The sequence below is a fragment of a genome, unplaced genomic scaffold, assembly GCF_019419815.1.
Source record: "Pyrus x bretschneideri cultivar Hongxiangsu unplaced genomic scaffold, Pyrus_bretschneideri_v1 Contig28, whole genome shotgun sequence".
NCBI classification, from domain to species: domain Eukaryota; kingdom Viridiplantae; phylum Streptophyta; class Magnoliopsida; order Rosales; family Rosaceae; genus Pyrus; species Pyrus x bretschneideri.
In genome coordinates this window covers 3,751,897-3,779,698 of record NW_025999590.1, presented here as the reverse complement: position 1 = coordinate 3,779,698, position 27,802 = coordinate 3,751,897, and the positions used below count along the sequence as shown (strand labels likewise).

At 37.0% G+C, this 27,802-nt stretch overlaps 4 protein-coding genes and 1 non-coding gene across 6 annotated transcripts; 2 read left to right on the top strand and 3 right to left on the bottom strand.

Annotated features, from left to right (window-relative positions):
- Window positions 1-6,366: 6,366 nt before the first annotated feature.
- LOC103955394 (protein RADIALIS-like 3) lies at window positions 6,367-8,961 on the top strand. The gene is made up of 2 exons (XM_009367272.3): window positions 6,367-6,835; window positions 8,823-8,961. Exons 1-2 carry the CDS (start codon window positions 6,555-6,557, stop codon window positions 8,845-8,847), a joined length of 306 nt encoding a protein of 101 aa, XP_009365547.2. The 5' UTR covers window positions 6,367-6,554; the 3' UTR covers window positions 8,848-8,961.
- Window positions 8,962-9,457: 496 nt separating this feature from the next.
- TRNAA-AGC lies at window positions 9,458-9,530 on the bottom strand. Its single transcript has one exon. It is a non-coding gene; the product is annotated as a tRNA-Ala (tRNA).
- An 8-nt stretch (window positions 9,531-9,538) lies between these two features.
- On the top strand, window positions 9,539-11,015 carry LOC103955395 (ubiquitin-conjugating enzyme E2 2). The gene is made up of 2 exons (XM_009367273.3): window positions 9,539-10,610; window positions 10,703-11,015. Exons 1-2 carry the CDS (start codon window positions 10,390-10,392, stop codon window positions 10,785-10,787), a joined length of 306 nt encoding a protein of 101 aa, XP_009365548.2. The 5' UTR covers window positions 9,539-10,389; the 3' UTR covers window positions 10,788-11,015.
- A 1,665-nt stretch (window positions 11,016-12,680) lies between these two features.
- On the bottom strand, window positions 12,681-14,820 carry LOC103955396 (zinc-finger homeodomain protein 2). The gene is made up of 2 exons (XM_009367274.3): window positions 14,405-14,820; window positions 12,681-14,139 (listed from the first exon to the last, which is right to left on the bottom strand). Exon 2 carries the CDS (start codon window positions 13,984-13,986, stop codon window positions 12,946-12,948), a length of 1,041 nt encoding a protein of 346 aa, XP_009365549.2. The 5' UTR covers window positions 13,987-14,139; window positions 14,405-14,820; the 3' UTR covers window positions 12,681-12,945.
- Window positions 14,821-21,734: 6,914 nt separating this feature from the next.
- On the bottom strand, window positions 21,735-25,250 carry LOC103955397 (alkylbase DNA glycosidase-like protein mag2). Of its 2 annotated transcripts, none has more exons than XM_009367276.3 (2): window positions 23,937-25,250; window positions 21,735-22,113 (listed from the first exon to the last, which is right to left on the bottom strand). In XM_009367276.3, exons 1-2 carry the CDS (start codon window positions 25,052-25,054, stop codon window positions 22,023-22,025), a joined length of 1,209 nt encoding a protein of 402 aa, XP_009365551.1. In that variant the 5' UTR covers window positions 25,055-25,250; the 3' UTR covers window positions 21,735-22,022. The 2 variants fall into 2 exon arrangements, with proteins under 2 accessions (XP_009365551.1, XP_009365552.1); XM_009367277.3 differs by having other exon boundaries at window positions 21,735-22,060.
- Between the last annotated feature and the right edge of the window lie 2,552 nt (window positions 25,251-27,802).

The window sequence follows — 27,802 nt, the reverse complement described above, 5'->3', positions numbered from 1 at the left end:
TGTCATTTTAAGATTCCCTTCCCTCTCTTGATTTAGGGACCCCGTTTATTTTCAATCTCATATTCTCTCTAACCTCTCAAAGCCCGAACATAAAATGTAACACCACATTACAATAACAAAACATCGGGACACCCAACCACGGACACAAGCTAATTTGGATGAACTACGGCAAAATCCTCGTGTTCTTGTGCGTGTGTGTATGATTTCACGGTGTCAATCTCGTTGATCCATTTTTGAGCACCTATTAACCTAATTGTAAACCAAAAGGGGAATAATATGGTATCTCGACACGAAGTCGGGCCACAGAACAATATTCGCGATCCCATTTGCCTCCAATTTCGAAAGCAACATATACTCTATCTAGTGTAGTTGCAGATTCAATTTCAATTTCTTAGGAACTCAATATTTGATATGTTTGGCATGCTATAAAGAGCGACGTCAAGCCAATAAGTCTTTATGTTTTGCAAGAGTTGAGGGATGAGGGATAGGGAACGTCTATCGTGTGCAAGTTTACCTTTGCTTTTCAAAGATATTTCTAATGACTTGAACCCGTGACCTTTCGGCAATGTCATAAAGCATATACCACAAATATTGCACAACTCCCATTGGCTGGCAGATGAACCTTCTTATCTTTTCGAACATTCTATCAACACAGGATTGTTCAAAGATCAAAAGACCTCAAGATTTTGATGCAAAAATTCTCCTCTTAGAGTGGTTCTCCTCCAAAGACCAAAGCTTTTTGGTGGCAGATGATTGGACCTTGTGTGGTGGGGGAAGCTGGAATCCAATTCCTACAAAGTCAGTGGTTCTTGTTCTAAGCTATTAGTGCTTTTTGGTGAGACCAAATAGCCTATTTATATAATCTAAAAGACGTCAGATGTCAAAAGTTTTGGGTCCTCAAAAGTCATAGACTGTGAACGGAACATCTTATCCGTCATCTTCCTAGCTGTCTATTTCTGAACACTTTTCTTTAAGGCCATGATGAGGAGGAAGTCATTGGTAAGGATGGAAAAGGATTCTCGCGGAGATCCCGTAATCATGTTTGTTTATCGTATATCGTGCGGTCAGAAATCATTTAAAATTTAAAATTAAATATAAATAGTACCTAACGAAAATTGATCGCACGATATACGATGAATGACACAATTACGGGATCCCCCAGATTCCTAGGAAACGGATCCAACGAGGATCCTTTTCTGGTAAGGATGGCCAGATCTCATGGCTGTTTAATTGAAGACATATTGGGTGGGGTCAAAATACAAAGAGAGTAATAGGTGCGAAGTTTTACCTCTTAGGTCAAATAGTCATGAAGTCCGATCATCCAAACTTAAGAATTTTTCTCTGTCGGGAGGAAATAAGTCAAACGGTCACGAGGTTTGATCATGCAAACCTTAAAATTTCTCTATGCTGACAGTGGGAGAGAAACTTACCTCTTGCGAATGCATAATTAGTTTACAACAACGCATATTGCTTGAAATACTGCCACAATAACATCCTTGTCGGAGAAAAGTTTATCCTAAAAGCTAAGGGACTAACTTACAATTTGGAGGGCTGGGGAGACCTTATAGCTGGGAGAACTAGGAACAGAGATTCCACAAGAACTAAAAGGGATCCATAACCTTATCACAACTTTCCCACAAGTGGACTTGAGATATTAAAAATTCAAATAATCAAATAGATTTGGTGGATTTTTCAAACAAAGATTTCAAAGAACATTTACCTGAATATATATATATATATCAGTGTTTTGAAAAAATTCGTCCCAAGGTGCGCCTAGGTGGCTTTGGAGGCGGGGTGTGAGGAAAATCACCTTTCTTTTGTAGGAGTGGGCGAAAACTCGCCTAGGCTTCATCAGGGGCACCCAGGCCGCCTGGGCGCGCCTGAGGCATTCAATGGGCATCCAATTTTTCTTTTTTTGAGTTGCCTAGATCTGAAACTTTGTGATCAAGGGGCCGTCTTTCTGAAGAAGATGAAGAAGTTGCAGTCTTCCAGCGAAGAAGATGAAGTAGCGAGCGCCTTTGCTTTTCCTTTTCTTAATATTTTTTTCTTTTTAGGTTTAAAATGACCCTACTTTGCTGACATTTATTATTCCACTATCATCCTTTATGTTCACTTTTTATTTTTTATATTATTTTTTTTTTTCATACTCAAAATAGATAAGCATCTTTTGGTTTTTATGATTTTTTTAAGATAAAGAAGCATATTTTCCTGGATATTCTGCCAACTTTTTTTTTTAACGTTATATTATTTAAAATATACATTATCTTATCTTTATTTATTTTTTAGGACTACATATCTTACTCAAATATTAGTCAAAACTCTCATAATTCATATAAATATGCACTTACTTAAGACTAAATGTCTGATTTCCACTCTATTTGTTTGATGGTTGATTAATTTGATTGCTTGGTTAAACTTGTTTGTGATGTGAGTTCAATTTGTATGTGACATGTGCACTTTTGAATAACAATGAATATTTATTTTACAAAGTATTATATTTTTATATATTATATGTAACTGTGTATAGTATATATATTAATAAAATTTAGGTATCGTGAGACTTCGCCTTCTCAAGGCTTTTGCCTAGGCAGGGCTATCCATGAGACGCCTCACCCACACCTCCGCCTTTCAAAACATTGATATATATATATATGCGACCTACTTGCTCCTCCATTGCTGCAGCATCTCCTAAGCCAAAGAATCCAAGCAACTCGTCTGAACAGACAAACTCCTTCCTGCTCATAAAAAACATGTTGCACAATGTAAATTATTCAGACACAACACCGACGCAACCATCAACAACAGAAGAAAAAACATCTATGACACGTTATGTATTTTGTCAACAATTCGCAAAGCTTGTTATAACGTGTCACGATGAGAGAATTAGCGTGTCAAGACAAGTTATGGCTTATCAAGACATATCATGCACTATATTATGGCGACAATTTGCGAGGCTTGTTATGACAAGCATTTTTTTAACACTTTGCCTACTATTTTGGAATAATTAAAAAAAAAAAATTGATCTAGTAAAGAGTAGACCCAAAGCCTAAAATTATTCTTTTAGAAATTAGTACAAAAATGGTTACATATGAACGTGTTCTTACAAGTAAGAACACCAGATTTGGGTGGGGTTGAATACAAGGGGAGTAAGAACAGGTGTGAAGTTTCATCTCTTAGGTCAAATAGTCAAGTGGTCCGGTCATCCAAACTTAAGAATTGCTGTCTGCTAGGAGCCTGGGAGGAAATAGGTTAAACAGCCACGTGGTCTGATCATCCAAACCTGAGAATTTTTCTCTATTAATAGTGAGAAAGAAACTTATCTATTATAACAGTACATAATTAGTTTAAAATACCACTATATGACTTGAGATACCACTGCAATAACATTCTTGTTGGAAGAAAAATTCATCTTAAAAGCTAAGGGACCAGTCAAACAATTTGGAGGGGTGGGGAGACCTCATAGTTGGGAGAACTCAGAACAAATATTCCACAGGAACTAAAAGGGATCGAAAACATTATCACAACTTTCCCACAAGTGAACTTGAGATATTAAAAATTCAGAGAATCAAAGAGATTTAGTGGATTTTTCAAACAAAGATTCCAAGAACATTTACCTATATATACACTAGCTCATTGCTCCTCCATTGTTGCAGCATCTCCGAAGCCAAAGAACCCCAGCAACTTGTCTGAACAGACAGACTCCTTCCTGCTCATTAAAAACATGTTGCACAATGTAAATTAATCAAACACAGAACACAAAAGCGATCATCAACATTAGCAGAAAAAACATGTAAGTAGTTGGATTGATTCGTTGCAACAAGTGACTGAGTGTCTGTGCCTAACATTAGGGTCCACGATGTTGGTGCGGCTAATAAAAAAACAGCAAACATTAGGGAGCCTAACTTAAAGGTACATGACAACAGAAAATACCCTCTTCTAGACTAAGTTGTTAAACTCACCATAGAAAGACAAAAAAATCAATTGGATTCGTCTACAGCTAGGTCCAACAAACAGGTCATGTTTATTGTGTTCGTATTGTTTTCGTATCATATTCATTATTTTAACGGGTTATGCAAGAAATTGATATGCTAATGTCTAGATCAGGCAAAAAGGGTATATTATGAAGTTCTTAACGGATGACTCAATATCTTATCAGATTTTTAACAAGTGATCCAATATCTTATCCGGCAAACAATATCTTATCCGGTTCTTGAAGAATTCATTAACAAAAGCTGAATGTTCAAATTTGAAACCAAATCCAATAAAAAAAAAAAAAACCAAACGGCTCAAAGATTTCTGCATCAACACCTTCAAAAGGTAACCCACGCAACCCCAATTTACATAAATGGCTCAATGATATCAAGCATTCCTCTTATAGAATACTAAACTAAGAAATTTCCTACACAATAATACTGCAACACATGTTTTCATAAATTTGAGACGGCTAAAAAATTTCCTACACGATAATACTGCAACACATGTTTTCATAAAGAAATTTCCTACACAATAATACTGCAACACATGTTTTCATAAATTAACACATGTTTTCATAAATTTGAGACCGCTAAGAAATCTCCTACACAATAATACTGCAACACATGTTTTCATGAATTTGAGACCGCTTGATTGTTGAATTTCTTGTCCATTCTTAAATTGTCAAAAGTTTGAAATTATGAAAATTTGTTTTACTAACACTTTTAAGGGTACGTTACTGAAGGGAAAATTAATCTTCTCGAGCAAATACAAAAATTGGATTTTGAAAATTGACTATTGCGGCTAGTAAACTGCATACCAAAACTGACACGGAACTAAACAGCAACACTTGGTTGACAGCCCCCTGCTGAGTGCTGATTCAGCCAGCAGCTTGGCCTGCAAAAATCCGTTTTGGAATGTAGCTTATTAGAAGCCTCTTTTTTGAACCACCAATTTCCAATTTCCAATTTTCAAGTTCCAATATTCAATTACGTACAAATCCCAATCTCCTTTTATTTATTTTTTTTATGTTACGTAATAACTTTTCTATCATTTATATAAAAATACGTAATGTATCATCTGTATTTTCGTTACAATGAAAATTTTCTCATAATCTAAAAGAGATTTTTAAATGTGACCGGCACACCGGGTATGTGTCACTATATAAATAATGAGATATGTGTGTTAAAAACTAATAAATTAAAAAATAAAATTTTCCACTCCTAAACCCGATAAGTAAGTAACAAATTCCCGAAGGTACAATTTTACCATCACTCGTATTCTCGTCACAATGAAAATTTTCTCCCTAATCTAATAGCAGGCCCCACTCTCATCAAGGTCGTAAAATAAAATTTCAGTATGTCAAAAACATAATATAATACACGAAATATATAATGATACTATTGAGGTGCCAAACCGTGATGGCATGCTGAAAATTTTATCGAGATACTGATGTACATCTGTTTTTTTTTTTGTTTTTTGAAACTTGATGTTTCGACTCTGACATGTTTAAAACGGATATGGGAGAGTGAATGAATGGGACAAGCAATTGACAAACTCACACAAATAAAAAGAAAAATTATCGTCAATCTCCTTCGTGCATGATCTGACCATTTTACATCTTCTTGGTTTCCATTCAAATCATCACCCTTTTTGTTCTCCATATCTTTTGTGATGAAGGCTAAACGATCACATTTTTCTAAATGTCATGCTACATATCATTATACCTATCTTGCCATCTTAATTTATTATTAACTTATTAATACTAAACTGTGTTCCCGGCACACTAAAAAATCTCTTCTAAACATGAGCATTCAATGTAAAACTAATTGTTTACCAAAAAAACTTAAAATTAACTGATAGTAAGAGAACAAATTTAAAACTTTTTAAGCACTAATGTTAGACTTCTCATGTGTTGTGCTTACAACACATGTCCCACATGCAAATTTTTTAATCTTACACACGACTAATTATTGTTGAGTAATATGAGAATATGTTAAGTTGTTAAATTGTCGTACAAATAACTTGATTACGATATCATGTTAAGAACGTATATCCAAAGCTAACTCACAACTTGAGTTGAGATCAGAAAACTTTTTAAGCAGTTATTCTATACTATCATTATTTGAGAAGACAAAGAGTATCTTATACATACGTGTTCCTTGTGGGTTTGAAACGAGGGGCGAATTGGGATCTAATCCCCACAGGCTGTAAATTCTCAAAAAATCCCATTTGTTCAATCAAGCGAATCCCATCTTCTTCTGTCCTTAAAATATTCGTCGACTTGTCAAAAAACCATCACTGTAGCAGTATCCGAAACCAACGACAAATTTTTAAAGTTCACACAAATTGCCACAGCCACACGAGTCTCTCCTCCTCCACCTGCTTATAAGCAGCATGGCCACCTCTTGCCCATACCATCATTCCCTCGACTTCTTCACTATCTGAGTCCCTTTTGTAAACCCTCGTTTAACTTTAGCTCCCTAACACCATACACGTTATCCTCTGCCACTCCTCTTATCAGCTCGCGGCAACCGGCGTACGATTCAAACTTCCGGTTTATATCTTCACATAAGATCGCAATGGCATCGGTTTCTTCCTCGAGGAATTTGAACTCCTCGTGGACGCCGAAGGAGAACAAGCTGTTCGAGATGGCGCTCGCCGTGTACGACAAGGACACGCAGGACCGCTGGCACAATGTGGCCAAGGCCGTCGGCGGCGGAAAAACTGCGGAGGAAGTAAAGAGGCACTACGAGATTCTGGTGCATGATCTCATGCACATAGAATCCGGCCAAGTCCCTATACCGAATTATAAGTCCGCCGGCGGCAGCGGCAGCAACAGAGGATTTGGTGACGAGCAGAGGTAAGAGTAGTCATGTTTTCATTTGTCATAATCTCTTAATTGCTTCTAAGCATTCAAAGCTAATCCATCCTATCCCTATTCTTCTCCTTGAAAATAGCCAGACATCCTAGTGCATGAGAGATTTTTCAATGTGTCAGGAACACGGCTTGATCGCTAAGTGTCATAATATAAGTGGTTGGATATTTTGAAAAGAAATTTCACTACTGTATTATAACATTTAGTGTACTAGTCCCGACATACTGAAAAAATTATCCTCATGCATCATGGGTGTTAGAGGATTCTTTACTGTAACAATGTTAATCGTATCTCAGCTCTGATGGCATATTAGAATTTCCCCATCCAACTCAAAATAAATTGTCATGACTCAACAAGACGAAGATCGTATAACTATTATGTTAGCTTTTGATTCCCCAACGTGCAATTCACCTTCCCCACGTAAAATTGCATGAAAATATGTTCTTCCTTTAAGTGTAAACTATTATGTTAGGTTTTGATTCCTTAACGTGCAATTCACCTTCCCCACGTAAAATTGCAAAAGATTTTCCATGCTGTCTATATTCTTCTCCATGAAAATATGTCAATCGTAACTTGGTTTTGATACAATCTTAGTCTCGAGCATTCAACATAAAATTAATTATTGACTAAAGAAACAGAAGATCGCCTAAATTATTACGTATGGTTTTAATTCTCAGACATGAGAGTCACACTCTTGACATGGGATTCAAAAGCCATATATTAGTTGAAAGCTGTATGGGTTTGTAGTTTGTCCATGAATTTTTTTTTCCAGTGTTTTGAGAACACAGTTGGGCACATCAAGTGTTATTAATGGCTGGAAATTTCATTTTTCAATCACCCAACTACTTATATTATGACATTCGATGTATCAGATCGTATTCTCGACACACTGAAAGGTTTCTGCTTACCCTCTCTTTCCATAATGTTATTCACTATGTTTTCCACTTATCGAAGCGACAATTCAAACTAAAAACACTAACTTGAGTCCTCCCCAAGAAATTTTATATGTTTTTTTCTATATTTTTTGTATATGCATCCACATCCCATACTATATTCAACTGCAATTCCTAAGGAAGAAAAACAAAACAAAACAAAACAACAAAAAAAAACCACATGAAATCTAATTCGTACTTGTTTTGGATGGCACACGCACATGGTTCTACGACTAAAGTAATTGAGAAACATTGTGTGACGCCAAACACTCCTTTTAATTACTTATCACATTCTCTCATTAATCCCAAGGCTTGGAGAGATTTTTCAACATGCGAGGAAGACGGCTAAGTAGACCAAGTTTCGTAATATAATTGTTTCAAAACTTGAAAATAGGCATTTTCAATCAATTGTATCATGAATTTAAGTTGGTACATGGGGTTGTGTTCCCGAACACACTGAAAAATTCTCCTAGACTTGCTAGCAACTGTCATTGGTAGCAGAGATTTTTTAGTGTACCCGAAACACGGGGTGGTATGCCAGTTATTCTACAAAGTGGAGAAAAGTTTTTGTTTCAAGTTTCCCAACTTGTATAATGACATGATGTATGTGACTGTGGTTCGAGTACACTGAAAACTCTCCCCATTGTTGGATCTAGCTAAACCTCTTGGCAGCTTTTCTAGTTCATGAAAATGTTTATAAATATATACTACTTACACATACACAAACATACACCAAGTAATCCATGCGTTGCACCAGGGAATATATTAAAAACAGGACATCTTACTTAAAAAAGAAAGCTCCTAGCAAAAAGATGCTAATTCAGTCTGTTAAGCTAATTAAGTATGGGGTTGTGGGATTAGTAAGATAATGCCACTTATGGTGTTGGAATAATCACATTGCTTAATTAGCTCAAAAGATGCCTAATTAATTGCTTATGCAACTTGGAGGTTTGACATTATCTACAAAGATTTTATATGCATTACTTGGAATATAGAATTAATGTATATTTCTAGTGCTAATTACTCTCTAATCTAATCAGGCTTATGAAAAATTTGAAGATCTGATGGGAGGGAACAGAAGACTTGTAAAAAGAAGAAAAATGGATTAATCTGTCACTCTCTAGCTGTTGTTTTCCTTCCTTCCAAAAGCCAAGTGTGCAAGAAAATATATTTTATGTGTTTCTCTTTGTATTTTGTGTTTGGTTTTCCTATTCAAAATTATTATTTTATGAACTAAAACCACAATATGACGTCAAGAGGCTTGGAGTACAAGTAATCAGGATCGTGTATCTTTGCATGTGAGATCTTGTCTCGAATCTCTCTCCATAACATCGCTCGTATATAAAGTATAATTTAAAAAAAAAAAAAAACGCTGCAATAATCATACCAAGAAAAAGGATAACATAACCAAAACGACTAAGAGGAAATTGCAAACCACCAGAACAAGGAGAAGAGAACTAAAACAGCAAAGATAGCAGATCCACAAACAACGTTGCCGGCGAAACAATTCATCGATCAGAATATCGTAGGTGATGAGAAATCTCAGATTAACAAATGGATACAGGCAGATTAAGTAAAATATATTACTAATCAAATGCGTGATCGGTAACAGTATCAAAGCGCTTTGGTCCTTTCCAATTTGTTCCAATGCGATGCAAAAATTGAAATTGAAAAATGGAGATGCGGGGTATCGATCCCCGTACCTCTCGCATGCTAAGCGAGCGCTCTACCATCTGAGCTACATCCCCAATTGCTGAATACTGACGAATTAAATTTTTTTAAGGTTAACTTAAAAGTTGATGGACTTCGTTAGGCGCTTAACTTTGTGGCCTAATGTTTTTGTGTATGGCTTACCCATCCTTTTACCTGAAACGCATCATCACGAGAAATTTTGAGGTGCAGGAATCGGATTATGTGTCTGTGCGGAACCATACACACCAAAAAAAAAAAAAAAAACATTCATTACTCTACCCTCTTAATTTGTCGTGATAACTTGGCCCATGTTTTGATCTCCTCCCTTCTCACAAACCCCCTAATTTTTTTACCAAAAAACATAATATGTCACCCGTAGAGAAGACCACCTCCATGATCACGTGGACTCACTAGCTAAAGCGTTGTAATATGGTTGGACGACTTTTTGATACTTCATGAGTTTAGGATATAATTTAAACATAAATGAACATTTTATATTACAATAAATTAATAACACCACATGTCAGTATAACATAAAAAAAACGAATGCGATGAATTAAAACACCACATGTTAGTATAACATAATTTGTTAACAAGTAAAGAAAAACTCCATGAAACATGCCACACTCGAATTTATAGGTTTTGTTGCATACCACTCCTAATAAGGGAGCTTTCTGTTACCACAAGTTTATGCTAGAGAAAGGGCAAAATTCAATTTGGACTCTAAATTTAGCATTTCCTATCATTTTGACCCTAAACATTTACTAAATATATGCCTCGGATCAGCCGCACTTAATCCTATAAATAAAACACAATTTCAATCCTAATTTTAAGTTCACATAAATAAATTGCGTTTTCTTAACTATTTGTTTAAAGATACTACAAAAGACAAAAATCCAAAAAAAAAAAAAAAAAATGGCAAAGATTGCGTTCGTGTTGATTTTCACGTTGGTGTTGCTTATGTCGATCCAGGCGGTGTTGGGTGACGACGATTTCGTGGAAACTGCCAAGGATCACATAAACACCGCTGCCACGGCCGCCAAAGATGCGGCTGATAGCGTGTCCAAATCGGATGCCTTTAAGGAAGCGAAGGAGACGGCGTCAACATTGGGTGGTTGGTTTACAGACAAATTTCAGTAAGTTGTCACTTTTTTTTGGTTTAATTATTTACATATACATCAACAATTTTGCCAGATTAATTATGCGTTAACTCGAGTTTACTTTCTAGTGATATGGGTTTCGGCTCGGATGACGACGACGACGACGACGACGACGACCATGACAGCAGCTCAAAGGCACCGAAATCAGGATAATATGGTTGTTTTAACTGCCCAGTAATCTTCAATTTTTTACTGTTGTAATTACTTTTTGGTTTGTTGGACTTGGACAAAGATTTACCTAGTTGAATCTTTACCTCATGAGAGGAGTTGAGGCTAGAGATGTTAGATTCCCATATATTATTTGTAAAATAAGAGATTCAACAATGTTGTAACTAAAGCATATTTATGCAATTTTTGCATCCAACTTGTTTTTTAATATAAGCGATATTTAAGATTTCATGCGGTTGGAACTGTTTTAACCATTTCAATTACAAACTCTTATGAGGCTGACCTAATTGTTTTTAGAGAGTTTTAACGAAAAACTCACGGTACTGTTTACTTTAACGAAAAACCACATTTTTACACTAAAAAGTCAATCATGGTACTATTCATTTTACCCTTTATTTTGTCCTTATCATTAAAACTCAAAATTTTCAAGCCCTTTTCATTAGTTTTCCTTTGTTTTTAATCACTTGCGCTACGAAACTCATTTCATTGAGAAAATGATCTTGAACTTTAAAGACAATGACAATTATTTGAGGGCAATAATTGTGAGGCTTTTTATTTAAAATGGTTGCTAATCGTCATAACTCTTTTACTTTGATATCTGAGATTTAAAAACGATAGAAGTGGTTCCTGAGATTGTCCATCATCAATCACTTTTGTTCATCTATGAAATCTTTGTTACATTGAGTATATTTGTCAGATCAACCCCTCCTCTTGAACTGATGGTTTCTTCAATTGAACATAAATTTTTCAAAGAATGACCAAAATGATTGACGATGGACAATCTCAATGACTAATTCTATCGATTTTAAATCTCAACCATAGTGAGCAACTATGACAATCTCAGAGACTATTTTGGTTAAAAAGACTAATTGTGAGGATCATACACGAAACAGGAGTAAATTTTAGTGACACTTCACAATCATGGGAAAGACTTGCCTACAACGAAAATATTATTATAACATTTCTCAAACTAATTATGTGTTGTCTGTTTTATTTTATTTTATTTTTTTTTTTCCTACTTAACAGCATATGATTGCCTTAAAATAATGACAGAATTCAGGAATGCAAATGGTTTGCATGCACTTGCAGATAGTTACCGCACAAAGGAAATTGGGGCGGGCCTAATTGGGCCATCAATCTTTAAATTCTTAGTGGATTCGACTTATTGCATTCGATGGAAAGGCCCAATTGACCCAAGTCAGAGTCAACCATGCTAAAGTATCAAGAAGATCAAGAAAATATGGCATACTCATGTCTTCTAGACTTCGACCACAAAGTCTGTTTTTTATTTTTCAATTTTTGTCAGAATAGTCATGTCAAAGTGACACATTTTCTTCTCATATTTAATGAAGTATTTTATGCTTGGGGAATTTGTATCGGTAGATCTGATTATTAAATCTTTAACAAAAAATTTAACAACTAAAACTCTGAAGTACGAAGCGTACCAGAAAATTTTGGTAAAGTTGACTAACTAGAGCGGTTCTCATGCTCAGTAAAACTAATGTAAGGTCAAGTCACATTAAATGTAAACAGCGTGAGGTCAAGTAGAATCAAAATATTTAAGATGTCTTGTATGTTTGTCTAGCGGCAAAAGATCTACTTTTTTCAAACTTTGTGTCTCTTCTCTAATGACTTGACACGTATTTTCTAACTTCATAAAACTTCGTATTTCTTTTGTAATTACTTAACATGTGTCTTTCAACTTAAGAAAAAGTTAACAGTGTTATCACAAAAATAATAAAGTTATTAGTGCTAATCTTTCGTTAAGTTAAAGACATTTAATAAGCAATTAGAGAAGAGACACGAGGATCGAGGACCAGCACACGACCCAACTTTTTATCCATCAAAGTGTGGCTACAATTGAGACAAAAAAAAGACTTGCAAAATAACTCTTGGATATAGAAAACTACTTCAAAGTCTTCCTCACAATTCCATGGCATGGCAAAACTAATACGATAAGATCTTGTTAAACAAGAAATTAAGCTGAATAATTAGAGCAATAACAAAGTCCTCCCTTCACTACTGACGAACGATAATCATGCAGATATCTGATCTAGCTAACGCTAGGAGCCTAAGCCTGTTTCATGTTTATACAAATCTCACTTAATTAACACTTAAGCTTAATACTACACTTAATCTCCCTTTAATCTTCAGCTGCTGCCCCTCCCTCCCCTCCTTCTCCCTCCACGTTCTTAAAAGACAGACCTGTAGCTATGGCATTAGTAGTAGCAGCGACGTCACCCTGCTTCTTAATGGTGTTTTTGTTGTTATGCATCCAAACCCTAAGCACCTGCCTCTTCACTCCCACCTCCGCACAAAACCTCTCCACCTCCTCCTCATCCTGCTTCTGAATTCTCCACCCAACCTTCTCCCCAAACTCCATCATCCTCTCCTTCTGCTCCACCGTGAACTTTGTCCGAAACCGCTTCTTAGACGAAGCAAACGGCGGGACAGTTCCACCCTCAAAGGCATTCAGATCCTCGCTCGAACTCTCCGTCCCTCCTCCGCTGCTCCCGAACGCCACGTTCACAGGCTGGACAATCGGAGGCATCGCGTACTTCTGGTGGTGGTGGTGGTGGTGATGGTGCAAAGCCGAGGAAGGCGAAGGCAGCGGCGGCGGAAGCTGAAGCGGACTCAACATTATGCTCGACCTTCTCGACCCGGGACTGAAGGCAGCCGTCTCCCCGTCCACCTCCTTGCGGTGAAAGTTGCGGTGGCAGTCGCACGCCGCACATTTCAAAGCCTCCATCGTCCCCTCCTCGCCGCTCGGCATGAACTCTCCGCAGCCGTCGAACACATTACCACCAATGTTCGCCGCGTGGTTCTTGAGGCACTCTCTATACCTAACAACTTTTGCCAACGACTTGGGCCCCCCACCACCGCCACCGACTCCGGCTCCCTGTGGGGCCACCGGGGTCCCGGATAGGGCACGATCCGGATCTGGGTCGCGGATCAACGGCGGCAACGGGATAGCAGCTGGGTGGTAGTTGTCTAGGGTTTGGTGCTGGTGATGAGGAGCAGTGGGAGAACCGTAATTCCCAGTGCCATTGTGAATCCCAACTCTTCTCTTTTGCTGGTGATCTGCTGCTGCCGCTGGCGACGGCGATGATTCTTTGGTATTTAAATGAGCATAGCTTAGCGAGCCTGACGTCCTCATTTCGTTATCTTGTGCCCTAAAATCCATGGATTTTTTGATATTCTCTCACAAAAACACACAATCTTCAATAATTTAATACCAAAAGCTGTCACAAAAGCATCGTCTCATTGATTTCAAACGAGTATTTGTGTACTTTCTTGGGGTGCCGAGTCCTCCTCTTGTTAATTAATCTCTGCTGTTCTAAAATAACAAAAAGAAAAACACAAAAAGGCAGAAATATGTTTCAAATATATGACAAAATTAGAAGCCATATATATAGCTATGTAGCTAAATCTTTAAATGTATATCCATCCTGCTCCTAGTATATATAATCTTGTCTCGAAGTTAGTACTAAATATTAGGGTGCTAATCCCACCAAAACCCATGTCGTAATTTTCAACTGTTCTTCTAAAAACACAGCTTTATGGAGAGAGAGAGAGAGAGAGAGAGAGATGAAAGTACTCACAGTTTGTAAGAAAGAGAGAGATAAACAAACAGCTGCAACAGCATATTTGGCATGACTGCTTGAACATCTATATGGTTTTAGAGAGAGAGAAAGAGAGATAGAGCTAGACAGCTGGGTTTGTGCTGGGTTTAGGCTGGGTTTGTTCTGGGTTTAGAGCTGGGTCCATTGCGATGTTGGTGCTTCTGTGCTTCCAACAAGAGACAGGTTGGTTGCTTGTGGTGAGGCCAGCGGGAGGGATAAGAGTCCAACCAAACCAACTAGTATACCAAGTAAAAATAGAGAGAGTAGAGAGAAAAACTAGAGAGAGAGAGAGGAGAGGAGTGGGAGGGAGGAGGGGTGCGTAGTGTACTACACTGCACACACTGGCTTTCTCCCTTTGCAAGTTTGCAGATTACAAAACAACCGACAACGTCATGTTCAGACCTCTCCCACGCCCTGCCACAGTAGGACCCATCCCTTACCCCTCAACCCCTTCCTCCCCCTTCCATTATTGCCCCTGTTTTTGCCATTTCTTATCTCAACACACTTCACCTCTCAAATGACCCAAACTTGCCCATTTCCAGCAACCTTTCGATGCGACGTAAGCTTTGCCTTTGATGATCGTCACTTTTTGCTTAATGTTTCCTTAATTAAACACATACGAAGAAGACTAACCAACTTTTTTTTTTTATAGGCCATAAGGATACTACTGATTGATTGGTCAAATTATGATTTGAGCTGTTGAATGGTCTGAGCAAAGACTTTATATATATATATATATATATATATATATATAGGAAATCTTTAAGGGAAGAGATTTTTTTTTTTTTTTTTTAAATGAAGTTTAGTTGTGAGATTCACACTACATCGAACTTTAATGATCCGAACTGTCACACTTCACCTCTCAAATGACCCAAACTTGCCCATTTCCAGCAACCTTTCGATGCAACGTAAGCTTTGCCTTTGATGATCGTCACTTTTTGCTTAATGTTTCCTTAATTAAACACATACGAAGAAGACTAACCAACTTTTTTTTTTATAGGCCATAAGGATACTACTGATTGATTGGTCAAATTATGATTTGAGCTGTTGAATGGTTTGAGCAAAGACTTTATATATATATAGGAAATCTTTAAGGGAAGTGATTCTTTTTCTTTTTTTTTTTAAATGAAGTTTAGTTGTGGGGTTCACACTACATCGAACTTTAATGATCCGAACTGTCTATTTTTCAAGTTGCACCTCATAGATCATCCTTGCAAAATATTAGCCAAATCAGATATGTTTAAGACATCTAATTGGGTTCAAAGAAGTTAACAAATACTTTGTTATATAAGAAACAATAAAATTTTATCTTGATAATTAAATAAGCAAATAGTTTCGGATTGAATTGAATTTTTGCAAGAATGATCTATGAATAGAGACTTACAAAATAGACAGTTCGGATCGTTGAAGTTCGATGTAGAGTGAGCCTCACACCTAATCCTCATTTTTTGAAAAAAATGGAAATCCCTTTGCATAAAGGGCCTGATATGTATAGTCTATGTAGTTTTCGTTGTCGCAGTTTACAAATCAACTTGTGAGAGTGACAATGCGAGGGTAATTGGACTTTTGGATTTGTAAATCTTATCTCTTACTAGCTATACAGATTATAATACAAACAACTAATTTATCTTAAACAATTACAGTGATCGATAAGACAACTCAGATACGAATAAATCTTCATGTGTTAGCAATGACACAAAACACATGTTCGAAATTTGACAAATAACTCAAACAGTACAAACACCACGAACGTGCACTTCCTGTGCTACATTTGTTGAAATTGTAAAGAGATCAAATCATGATCCCTGAAATGCAACAATTAAAGCTTGTATTTTGCTAATTGTTGCAATTCAAGAATAACGACTTAGTCTTGAACATTTTTTCTAGACAAATTAACGTGCAGTGACAATGTGAGGAAAAATTAAACTTTTCAAAGGTGTAAATATTAAGCTTTCTTAGTTATACATATTGTTGTGTACACAAATGATTTACATGAAACAATTAATCACAAATATCCGACGCGAATAACGTAGCCCATATGTGAATAAAGCTTCATACACTTACTAATATGGTACAGACAACTTACTTATCTAAATTGATCATGGTGATTGAAAAAGGCAGATCAAAAGCCAATAGATCTTCATACACCAATTATAATACAAACACTTGGCTTATCTAAAGCAAACACGGTTATCGAAAAGACAGCTTAGACATGAAAAAATATGCATTCATCCGTTATAATACAGACAACAAACTTGGTTAAAAAAATTATGGTAATAAAAAAAAAGATAGCTAAGATACCAATAAATCTTTATTTGTCCGTCATAATACAAACAATTGATTTACCTAAAACAATCACAGTGATTGAGAAGATAGCTCAAACACAAATAAATCCTCATTCGCTCGTTATAATACAAGCAACTGACTAATCACCTCAAGTAATCAAGTAATTGAAAAAGACAGCTTAGATGCCAATAAATCTTCATGCAACTAACTTACCTAAAACAATTACGCGGTCAAATTGCATCCATACTTTCATATCTAACTGATGTGGGTTACAATTAATAGGATTATTCCATGCAAAAATAACTAAACAAAGAAGGGTGAAAGTGAAAAAGTACTGTTAAAGTGGTCTTGTCGTTTTTCCCTATCTCTCTTCTGTCTCTTTATCTCTCTTAATTTCAGTCTGTCTTTCACTAACTCTGTGAGTCTGATTCACATTCAGAAGCATCAAGGAGCTGAGGAATTGAAAGGGCTAGCGTGCGGCCTTCTGCAACGCTCTGATCTGATCACACAACCACGCTTGCCCCAACCAAACCCAATACCATTGCCTTTCCTTTCTCTCATGCAATCGAAGGCTCCCTCTCTCTCTCTCTCTCTCTCTCTCTCTCTCTCTCTCCCACGTCTTCCTTGGTACTTGCCTTTCCCTCTGCGATAGCTACCTGCTGCTACTATTCATCTGTTTTTCTTTTCTTTTCCCTTTTTTCAGTCCAGCTTTCCCACCAATTACGCTCAAAATTTTTTTTTTTTCTTCCTCAAAAAATTAATTTCAGACTTGAATTTTAATGCAGCTTATATGTTTTAAGGAACAGAAATAATGGAGAAGATGAATACGGAATCTGTCCTTCTATTTTTTCTGGTCAGTGATATGTTCCTTTCTTAACCAAACTAAGCAGTAAAAACAGTAGCTTTATTATTGTCCGGTAAATTAGAGGGAGAACGTACAAACACAGGTTTCATTTCGGTATAAAAAATGTGATAAGAGTAACATTTTTGGATAAATTAAGTCACAATGATTGTACGTCCACAATAGATTACTGGCATAAAAGTCATCACAATGGTTTAGTGACATCTTCTATATTTGCAAGTGTAAAATCTTAAGCTCAACTTAAGTAGATATTAAATTCGATACTAAATAATGATTTGACCCATTGTGCGACTTAATATTTATGTTTTTTTTTTCGAAACAATACTTTATAAGTTTGGGATAAATTATTTAATTAATTACTATTCAAATGTTTATACATGTGTTCGACACAACTAATATGTGATAAATTCAAAACTCATGTATTATAATATAAATGTGTATATAATATCACTTGTGATCCTAACAATTATGCACATAAAAAGTTTTTTAAATTCTACGTTTTGGAGGAAAGATTCTAATTTTCGAGAAATTTTTTAATGTGCTAAAAATAAGATTAGTACATCAAGTGTCATAATACAAGTGGTTGATTTTTTTTTTAAGTATCCAATCACTTGTATTATGACTTTAATTCACCCGAAACATCTTTCCGGCAAACTGAAAATTCTCTTCTAATTCTTCCTACTACTTCGTTGCCTGATGCTACTTCCATGGCTCACAAATTTAACAGGATGTTACTCAATTATGTTCGGCACGTCAGGAGTGTGATTATTTAGATACAAAAAGAGAAAACAATATCTAATAATAGCATGCTGCAAGCATGACTTCCATAACTATAACTCCTCCAATTTATCTGCAAGGTATTTTACAGAATTTTAGGTCTGAAATAAAAGATTGTTATCCTTGGAGTAATTTTTATTCGTTGATCGATGGCCCTTTCATTCGGCACCAATGAATCACTACGGTCAACTTTCGCCAAAGCTCAACGGGTGACTCTTGTAGCTAGTCTTCCTTTTGTCTTTGCACTCAAGAAGTGAAATTTAGTTTAAGTTACACAACAATGAGTTAGCCATAATATTTTGGTATTGGATTCACCTCTCATTGGAGACAAATGTAAAACCTTTTTTGAGAGAGGGTTTGATTAAGTCATACAATGGATAACCTAATTTGGTATCGAATTCGTCATTTTCGAGATTCGAACCTAAGATCTCTAATTTACAATTAAAGATAAATACTACCAGACCGTAATACTAAATGACTAAAACCTTGTACTTACAAATCAATGTAAATATCACTAGACCCTGAAGGTAAGCGGGAATAGTCTCCAAGTTCAGGAAAATAATTGATACAAACCTTAAACACGCCGTTTCATGTTTTGCCACTGAATCACTGATCAATGGGTAACTGAAGAGGTCCTACACCCTTAAAAAAAGGGGTAACGGTCCTACAAATGTGGGCCCGAAAGATTAAAAAAATATACAAAGGGTAAAAGCCCAACTCGTATAGTCAAACAAAAGCTGTGAGATCTAGCCTTTCAACGGTTCTATTGGGTCCACGGCCCACTATTTTTAATATTAGATTATTGATACAACCACCAATCACTATCAACCTGGGAGACAGATAGGGCCAATTACAGATTTTGTCACTCCTGGGGTCGTATGCAATTGATAATGATGTATTTTCCAAAAGGGCATTTGGGTCCTAAAGTATTAATTCTTGATTAAGGTTGGGGTAAATTACACAAAACTACCTCAATTATTGGTCTCACGACACTATCATACCTCATCTTTTAAAATTGACAATGTCATACCTCATCTTTAGAATTTGACCCAATGTTATACCTTCTTTTAACTTGTCGTTAATTTCTCAGTTAAATGCTGACGTAACTTGATCCAGGACCCACTTTTCATTAAAAAATTAATAAAATATTATTAAAAACTAAAAAAAATCATTTCATATTTTTTTAATATTAAAATAATAAAGAAAAGTTATTAAAAAAATAAAAAATAAAAACCTCATTTCGTTCCCTTCCCCACTTCTCTCTCTCTCCCCCATCTTCATCTTCTTCCCCCTTCCTGCAAAGAAGAAAAAAAAAAATCCAATTTGTCTTCCCCCCTCCCCACCCCCCCCCCACCCCCTCTTCTCTCCGCACCCACCCTCTTCCCTCCACACCCATTCCCCCGATTTTCTCTACGCCTAGGTTCTCCACCCGCATAATTGACCTGGCGAAGGTTTCCCGATTCCACCTCAAAAGGGATTTGGGTTTTTTCTTTTCTTTTTGGGTTGCAGGTAGTGGGTGGGTGCGGAGGGTTTAGGGAAGACGGGAGGGGGAAGAAAGGAAGGGGGTCGGTGAAGATGAAGATGGGTTTTTTATTTTATTCTTTTATCGCAGGTTAGGCTCAGGTGGGGGCGAAGAAGGGGTGGGGGGAAGACAAACTGAGGGTGGGTGTGGGGGGGAAGACAAACTGAGGGTGGGTGTGGGGGGGGAAGACAAATTGGTTTTTTTTTTTCCTTCTTTTGTCCGGGTTGCAGGAAGGGGGAACAAGAAGAAGATGAAGATAGGGGAGAATAAAGAGAAGGGTGGGGGGGGGAAGGGGACGAACTGTGGTTGTTTTTTTTATTATTTTTTTTTTTATAACTTTTCTTTATTATTTTAATATTTAAAAAATATTAAATGATTTTTTTTTTTAGTTTTTAATAATAAATTTTTAATAGAAAGTGGGTTTCGAAACAAACCACGTCAGCATTTAACTAAGAAATTCACGCCAAGCTAACGGAAGGTATAACATTGGATCAAATTCTAAAGATGAGTTATGATATTGTCAATTTTAAAAATGAGATATGATAGTGTCGTGAGACCCATAATTGAGGTAGTTTTTGTCTTTTACCCTTAAGGTTATTTATGGTGATAACTTACCTATTTTGTTAATCACTTAGCACTACAGTTTACGATGTATTTCTACAAATGTAAGTAGAAGATTTTAAATTTAATTTTGTGAATAAAGAGTACGGTACTAAATTATTGTACCTAGTCTATTGTGTGAATAACTTAAATTTTTATTATATAAAAAGATAAATGAAATCTTCTTCCTTCTTTTTTTTTTTAACAAACTATAACTGTAGTTGGTGAAATTGTTAGTTATTAAGGAGAAAAGAGGGTCCATAAAGATCGAACCCACACCAAGATGTATACGCATCATTGTTTTCCGCCATTGCGATAAAGAATCATCTGCAAAAGAAAAATAAAGTTAAACTTGCGACTTCTTTCGTCATAGCACTAAATTAGGTTTTTGAGTTTTCTTTGTGACATTCAATACTAGGACATGGCTATGGTTATGATAAGATTCTCAAAATTTGTATGCACTTACAAAAGGACACGCATTGCATTATTACCAAATCATGTCAGAGTAAAACTATCGTGTTCTGACTTGTCGAGAACAAAATTTATCCGTGTAAATATTTCACTAAAAGTACGAACTAGTTAGTATTAGAAAACTCATCAACCTCATTCTAACATATAATTGTTGGTTTAATTTATGGTATATTCTCTCACAGAAAAGATTGCAACGAGGGACGAATTGAAGCATTTGATCAGAGCGAAAGAAAGATCTCCTTCCTCCCTCACGCCCCGACGCCTCAAGGAGCATCACGCTTGATCAAAGAAAAACAAAACGAAAAGGCGTCGGGGCGGAGGCGTAAAACTCGGTAATTTCCAATTGTAACTAATGGGGTGACCCAAATGATCCATGAGCTTGGGGCCTTCCGGACATCATCACAATTTCCACTTTTTGATCATTTGGGCACAAAACATGAAGATCATTGGCATCATCCTCAAATTTTTGAATGCAGAATTGGATCGAAACATCGTGAAGGCACCGGTACCTTAGCATTAGCGAGCAACCGTGAAAAGCCGAATGCACAAAAAGACTCCTCACTGAAGCTCATCATGTGTCACAGAGAAGCAGACTGCAAAAACACCATTAGTCTTGTCCCTCGAAATTTAGTTAACAATATGCAATAGGAACAAAAATGCACAAGGGCTGTTTTGGATACTAGGGCAAAATCTAAAGCAGCTAAATTATGGCCTCAGATGGTGAATCTACACCCACGCCGAGTGCTGGATAGCATCCACAGGTGAAGGGTGTTTTCCATGTCTACTGAACCTGCAGGCGTAAAGGCATTGATGCATTGCATTCTATCAAATCCTACAAGAAGTCCCGTCGCCCACTTAGAATCGATGTTTTCTAAATTGAAGACGATAAAACAGAGCACAGACAGAGTATTTATTCAATCCCAAAACATAATTACTGAATAGGGTTCAACACACTCTGATCCTTGGAAGGGCTTGAATGTCACAGAGCTTTCGGCAGCAAAATTTCCACAGGCGAACTATATTCTTGCACTGCCCAAGCTGAGTTTAAAAAAAAGATGGCGGATGGACCGACAAACAGCTCAATTCCACTCCCGATCAAGGTCCCCAGGTACAGGCCCTGCATCACATGGCATGGAAAAGGATAGTTCACCGTGAATGCATGCCCCATTCCTTCCATAAAAAGCAAAACAATTAAAACTTTTACATACATACATTTATTTCATCAAATAGCTAAATACGACTAAAACTGAACTATTGCTAAACTAATCCAGAGTTCATACTCAAAATAACAGTTACAGAAATCGGTGGTCACCGCAATCAAATAACAAGCAACAAAGAAAAACTGCAAATGTTGGTGCATCATGTAATATTGGTTCTAGAAAATCTACCACTACTACCCGCTGAACCAGATACAGGGACAATAAGAAGAGATTTTCGCAGAAGACTAGAATACAAATAAAACAGGACCCACAAGCAATGTTAAACCAATAGTTCTTACTATCGTGCATGGTCCTCAATTAGATTATATCGACCAAAAAAACTCTTAGGGCTCTCAGCCTCTAAGAAATTTCTTCACAATAAACCAATAGTAACAAAAACTGGAGAACCGCACAACTAATAGCATATATTGGTCAAAATCCTAAAACCATCAACAAAAGAGAAAACTTACAAAGACCTGCTGACAACAGTGGTGGCTGTAACTTGTTCTTCTACTTCTATACACCTTTACCTCTTTGGAATACTACGGCTCTCACTGAGCAATTACAATCATATTCCATAATTCATAGCTCGGGAAAAATACCAAGCAACTAAGCTGATGTGGATAGACTGGGAAACAACCTACGTATGCTTCTCGAGTGTTCTAAGATGAAGAAAAAGAGCTAATACATTAAGAGGCTGAAATGGTAGAGGAAATACTTTGGGGTCTCAACTGGGAAAGGTTTGGTGTAAAGAAAGGGAATTTACAAACACATTCTGACATATTTCTATGGCAAAAAAATTCCAAGTAACTTTCGCATTTTGGATAAATGCTGAAGCGCTGAAATGGAAAATACATAAAATTCAAGCGTTGTCATGGAAGAAGTAGAAAGAAAAAGTTGCTGGTTGTGGCCTATTTGGGATAATACAGAAGTACACAAACTTGGGATAGTACATGGAGAATAAAAGACAAAGAAAGCTCAGTTTTTAACCTTTCCATTTAAAGGCATTCACGTAACATTTATAAAACATGTAACTATTAAAAGCATTCACTTAACATTTATCAACATAGCTACATTTTATAAAATCTATGCCTGCCATTAAAACCCAAAAGAAAGAGTGCTTATTATCTTCTTACATTAAGCATGATGTACTAGGGCATGTTTACCTTCTGTTTCAGTGGAAGAAAGTAACTTTGACCTAAAACTAAATTTCACATAACATGTTGACACGGTTCTTTTAACAAAGGTAGAAGTGGCCGAATTTCCTTTCGCTTCTCCATTACGCCAACAAAGAGACACACGTTGTAACGTTAACTAAATGCCCTTAGCTCTAGGTGGTTTTTCAATCAAACAAGCATGGAGGGAACATGAGAGATGAGTGTCAAAGGTATACAGAATCTTAGAAGTTTCACTTGCTTCGCGCTATGACAATGTTATAAGCACATAACAAAACAGGCAACGTGTTACAAAGTAGTAGGGAAGCACAACTTCAACAATAGCTCAACTCTACAATTGAACACGAAATTACAAAGAATAACAAGTTGATCTAAATAAATAAAATAAAAAAACGCTTCAGCAACGATCGGGCATGCTACACTGCCAGAGTAAGACATAGTTCAGAGAAAGTGAAGTGCAACTTCAACATTGTAATATTCTCAAGCAAACACAGTAATCATCCAATAAGTACAAGACCCGGCATTTCGAGTGAACACTCCTAAAAGACACTATGCACAAGCATCAAGCAAATGGATTTATCTGGGTATTAATTAAAGTGAAAGGGATTAAAATTTATACCCAATATTAATAAGACTGCTGAAGGAATCCATAAGCTGCTGTTGCTGGGGATGCTGCGAGTGCTGCTGCTGCTGTTGTGGCTCCTGCTGCTGAAGCTGCTGTGGTCGCAGACTCGCACCGGCCGCACTCGAAGGAGCCCCATTTGATTCAGAAAATCTCCACATATACATCGTCGCTACTGACCGGTAAGGCCGCCACTTTTCGCACAGATGCTCCATCTGCGACGGCCGAGGCAGCTCCTCAAGATTGTACAGAAGCTGAACACCTTTCCGGATTCCGAGGTCGTTGATCGGAAGCACGTCGGGCCTGTGCAGCGAGTTAATCATGAACATGTGCACAGACCAAGACCCGATCCCGTTGACCATCGTCAGCATTGTGAACAACGACTTGTCGTCCATATTTACAATCGCCGAGTCCGATAGAATGCCGTTCTGGTACTTCCGCGCCAAGTCGTGGAGGTAACTCGCTTTCCGGCCCGAAATTCCGATTTGCCGGAGCTGCTGCGGCGTCTGGGCGAGCACGGTTTCGGGTACGACGCAGGCCTCGCCGCCGCACAGCCCGATAAAGCGCGTGTAGATCGACGTGCCGGCCTTGTACGCGAGTTGCTGGTAGAGAATGCTGCGGGTTAGGGCAAGGAAGGGGGTGTGGAAGTTATCGAAGGTCGGCCGCGGGTGGAGGTCGATCAACGGAGCCAGGAGCGGATCGGCGTTTCGGAGATAGCGAATCGCCGTCTCGATCTCTCCCTCGCAGGAGAGCGGCCGCGCTACAATTTTGGGCGCCGAAACGGTGCGCTGCGGAACGGTCTTGATCTTGGAAGCCTTGGTGGCGGCGACAGGTTTGGGGGCTTCCGGTACGACGACGATTTGAAGGGAGGAAGCGGGGTCGGCGCTGTCGGGCGAGAGCTTCCGGATCTTTCGGGGGCGGAAGGGGATTTTAGAAGGTGGGGAGGAGGTCTTGGACGGAGCATTGCTCAGCTCGGTGGGCGTGGGGCCGACTTGGGCGATTGTGGTATCGTCGATGGAGTCATGGTGCGGCGGCGGCTTAGTCGGTGTCGGAGCTTGAGTCGGAGTCTGGGGCTGGGCTTGGGTTTGGGTTTGGCCCTGGGTTTGCTCGCCCATATGTTGTGAGTGTGTTTCAAAATGAATGGGTGGGTGGGTTGACTGATTATACTTGCGGCGGTCGCGGTGGAGGAGTGCGCGGTGGTTTAGGAGGAGGATTGAATTGAAGACATCGGAAAATTGGGAGTGTTTGTGTAGAGAGAGAGAGAGAGAGAGAGAGAGAAGGGAGTGCAGTTTAAGAATTGACTAACGAGTTTCCGAACGAGTTTAAGTGACAAACTCAGAAGTCATAACTCACTCGGACTAAATATCCAAACCAAATTTTGGGCAAGTAAACTGTAGATTGGGCCTTAAACATCCCAATTTAACAGGCTTAAACCTAAAGGTCTTGTCCTAAACCGGACTAAATCAATTTCTGGCCCATTAGTTAGACTTTCTAATGATGTAAGGGGTGCAACTCTACAGGTTGAACGGTGTAGATGGTCAATCCAAACCTAACCTAACTTTCACGATTTGGATTTGGGTTGGATTTGAATTTATGCTGGGTTTATTTAAGTTCAGGTTTCAATTGAGTTCGGGTTTACTTAGATTGGGTTTGTGTTTATCCAACTTTATCGAGTTTAATCTTATAACAGCTTGTTTTGCAAAACTATTTAAATTTTGAATCAAACAACATCAATACTAGCTGAAATTTAACTTTACACATCATCATTCATGCAAAAGTAAACCAAATAGTGTGGAGTCCATTTCTAATGTTTCTACCAAAATTAAAAAAGAATACTAAAGTTTCAACTAAAAGAAACGTAAGAGTAATATTATCATCATTCAATGAAACCAACAACAAACTTCAAAGTCATCCTAGAACTTGTACGAACTTATATAATATGAAACAAGATGGATAATACATACATGAGAGAACTTGGGTTGAGGTTGTGTGTTTGGGCGAGTTTTTATTTCATTCTGACCCGCCTAATCAAGTTTGAAACCAAGTTGGGTATGGACGAATTCAGGTTGACCTAACTCAAATTGCACCCCTACTTGGTGTTACTAACATATGTTTTTTTTTTTTTTTGAACAACGATATTATCTATACTAAAGGGGAGGGGGTAGACTAAGCTTCACAATGAGTTAGCAATAGTGTGGTTCAAATTTGCCTTTAGCGATAATTAAATATAAGACTTCTCACTTACAAGTAAAAATTAGTAACAACATGTAGTGATGTATTAAACTATGGATAGACGACAAAACAAATATATTGAAGATATAAGATTAATAAATAAATATACACCTTATAACATGTGAAGATTTGTAACAACATGTAGTGATGTGAATGTCATACAAAATTTTATAAATAGAAGTGAAAAGTTTACACATGCGATTCTCATGTAAGGTGGTGCAGTTAAAAATCATCTCCTTGGCATAAAACTTAAAAAAATAAAAAAAGGAGTTTAAAACTCGTTATATTATGACCAACGCCATAATACTTTTGTGTTGTGTGTACATTTTTGTTCATATAATTTGTATCATTAATACGAAACACCACAATAACGACAAATCCGTAGTATAAAGGTCGTCCTCATGTTACTATATCTATCGCTTCTAAAAGGAATAAAATGAAAATTGAAAGAACCTCACTAAAACAGTAAAACCATACAGCATATTACCAAAACTACACACGTCACCAAGTAATTGACGACGCCCTCGTTCATCGGAGAATTGGACCAAACCAACTAGCGGTGACAAATGTACTGCTACTCCAAAATGTTTGGTATCCACTTGCACCGTGCGTGCAAGTAAATTCGGAAGATGATTCTTTTAGATTCACTTTGTGGAGATTCCTAGCTGTTCATCATATATCGTATAGTTAATTTTTGTCAGGTACTATTTGTGTTTAATTTTAAATAAAAAAAATCAAATGATTTCTGATCGCATGATGCATGATGAATGGCTAAGATTTAAGGATCTTTAGGATCCTCATAATTTGGATCAAGATGGGATCCAAATCCAGTAAATGCATTAACAACTTTGTTCCAGCAGTTAAAAAAATTTATTTTCGTACTGGTATTTTAAATAAATTTTTTTAGCTAAATTTGTTTTTGAGATAAGTATAATTCTTCACTTTGATTCCCGATAATAAAAATTGATAGAAATGATCCTTAAGTTTGTCTACCATAAATCATTTTAGTCATTCCTATGAAAGATCTGTCAATATGTTTGTTAAGTTGAAGGGTTGGACAAAAAGGCCCTTAAAAATATGGTCACATGGTCCTTTCACGTAAATTTAACGAGGATATTGACAAATTTTTCACATAATGACAAAATCTATGGTGAACAAACTCAGCGACCAATTTTTATCGATTTTGATTGTCACATACCAAAATGAGAAGTTATGCCAATTTTATAAATCATTTTAGCTAAAAAGCCTTTATTTTTTTTCGATCTTAAGATTGATAATTATAAAAAACTATATCAATTTACACATGAGTCTCAAACATAGACGTTGATTGTGATTCTTTTGGAATGATGCCTCTCAAACTAAGGACTATTAGGTAGAAGATTAGAACTGACAAATCAAATTGATTAAACCAAAATTGTAATCACCTTGTATTATTTTTTTTAATAAGTTAAAAATTGTGTGTGGATTAGGTGGAATTTCTGATTAAACAAAAACAATTAGATCGAAATTAGTAGATAAGTTTAGTAGCATGCAAAAGCACGTGGATTCTAGTTTTTATTTTTATTTAATTGGTAGGTACAAAATAAATAAATAATAATAATTGAAGGAGAAGAATCCACTAGCTGAAAGAG

Coding starts and splice junctions, on each gene's coding strand:
- LOC103955394 (XM_009367272.3), top strand. CDS start 6,555: ATGGCATCGGTTTCTTCCTCGAGGAATTTGAACTCCTCGTGGACGCCG. Junction 6,836..8,822: donor GGATTTGGTGACGAGCAGAG/GTAAGAGTAGTC, acceptor TAATCTAATCAG/GCTTATGAAAAATTTGAAGA.
- LOC103955395 (XM_009367273.3), top strand. CDS start 10,390: ATGGCAAAGATTGCGTTCGTGTTGATTTTCACGTTGGTGTTGCTTATG. Junction 10,611..10,702: donor TGGTTTACAGACAAATTTCA/GTAAGTTGTCAC, acceptor TTTACTTTCTAG/TGATATGGGTTTCGGCTCGG.
- LOC103955396 (XM_009367274.3), bottom strand. CDS start 13,986: ATGGATTTTAGGGCACAAGATAACGAAATGAGGACGTCAGGCTCGCTA.
- LOC103955397 (XM_009367276.3), bottom strand. CDS start 25,054: ATGGGCGAGCAAACCCAGGGCCAAACCCAAACCCAAGCCCAGCCCCAG. Junction 22,114..23,936: donor AGCAGTCTTATTAATATTGG/GTATAAATTTTA, acceptor TTTTTATGGAAG/GAATGGGGCATGCATTCACG.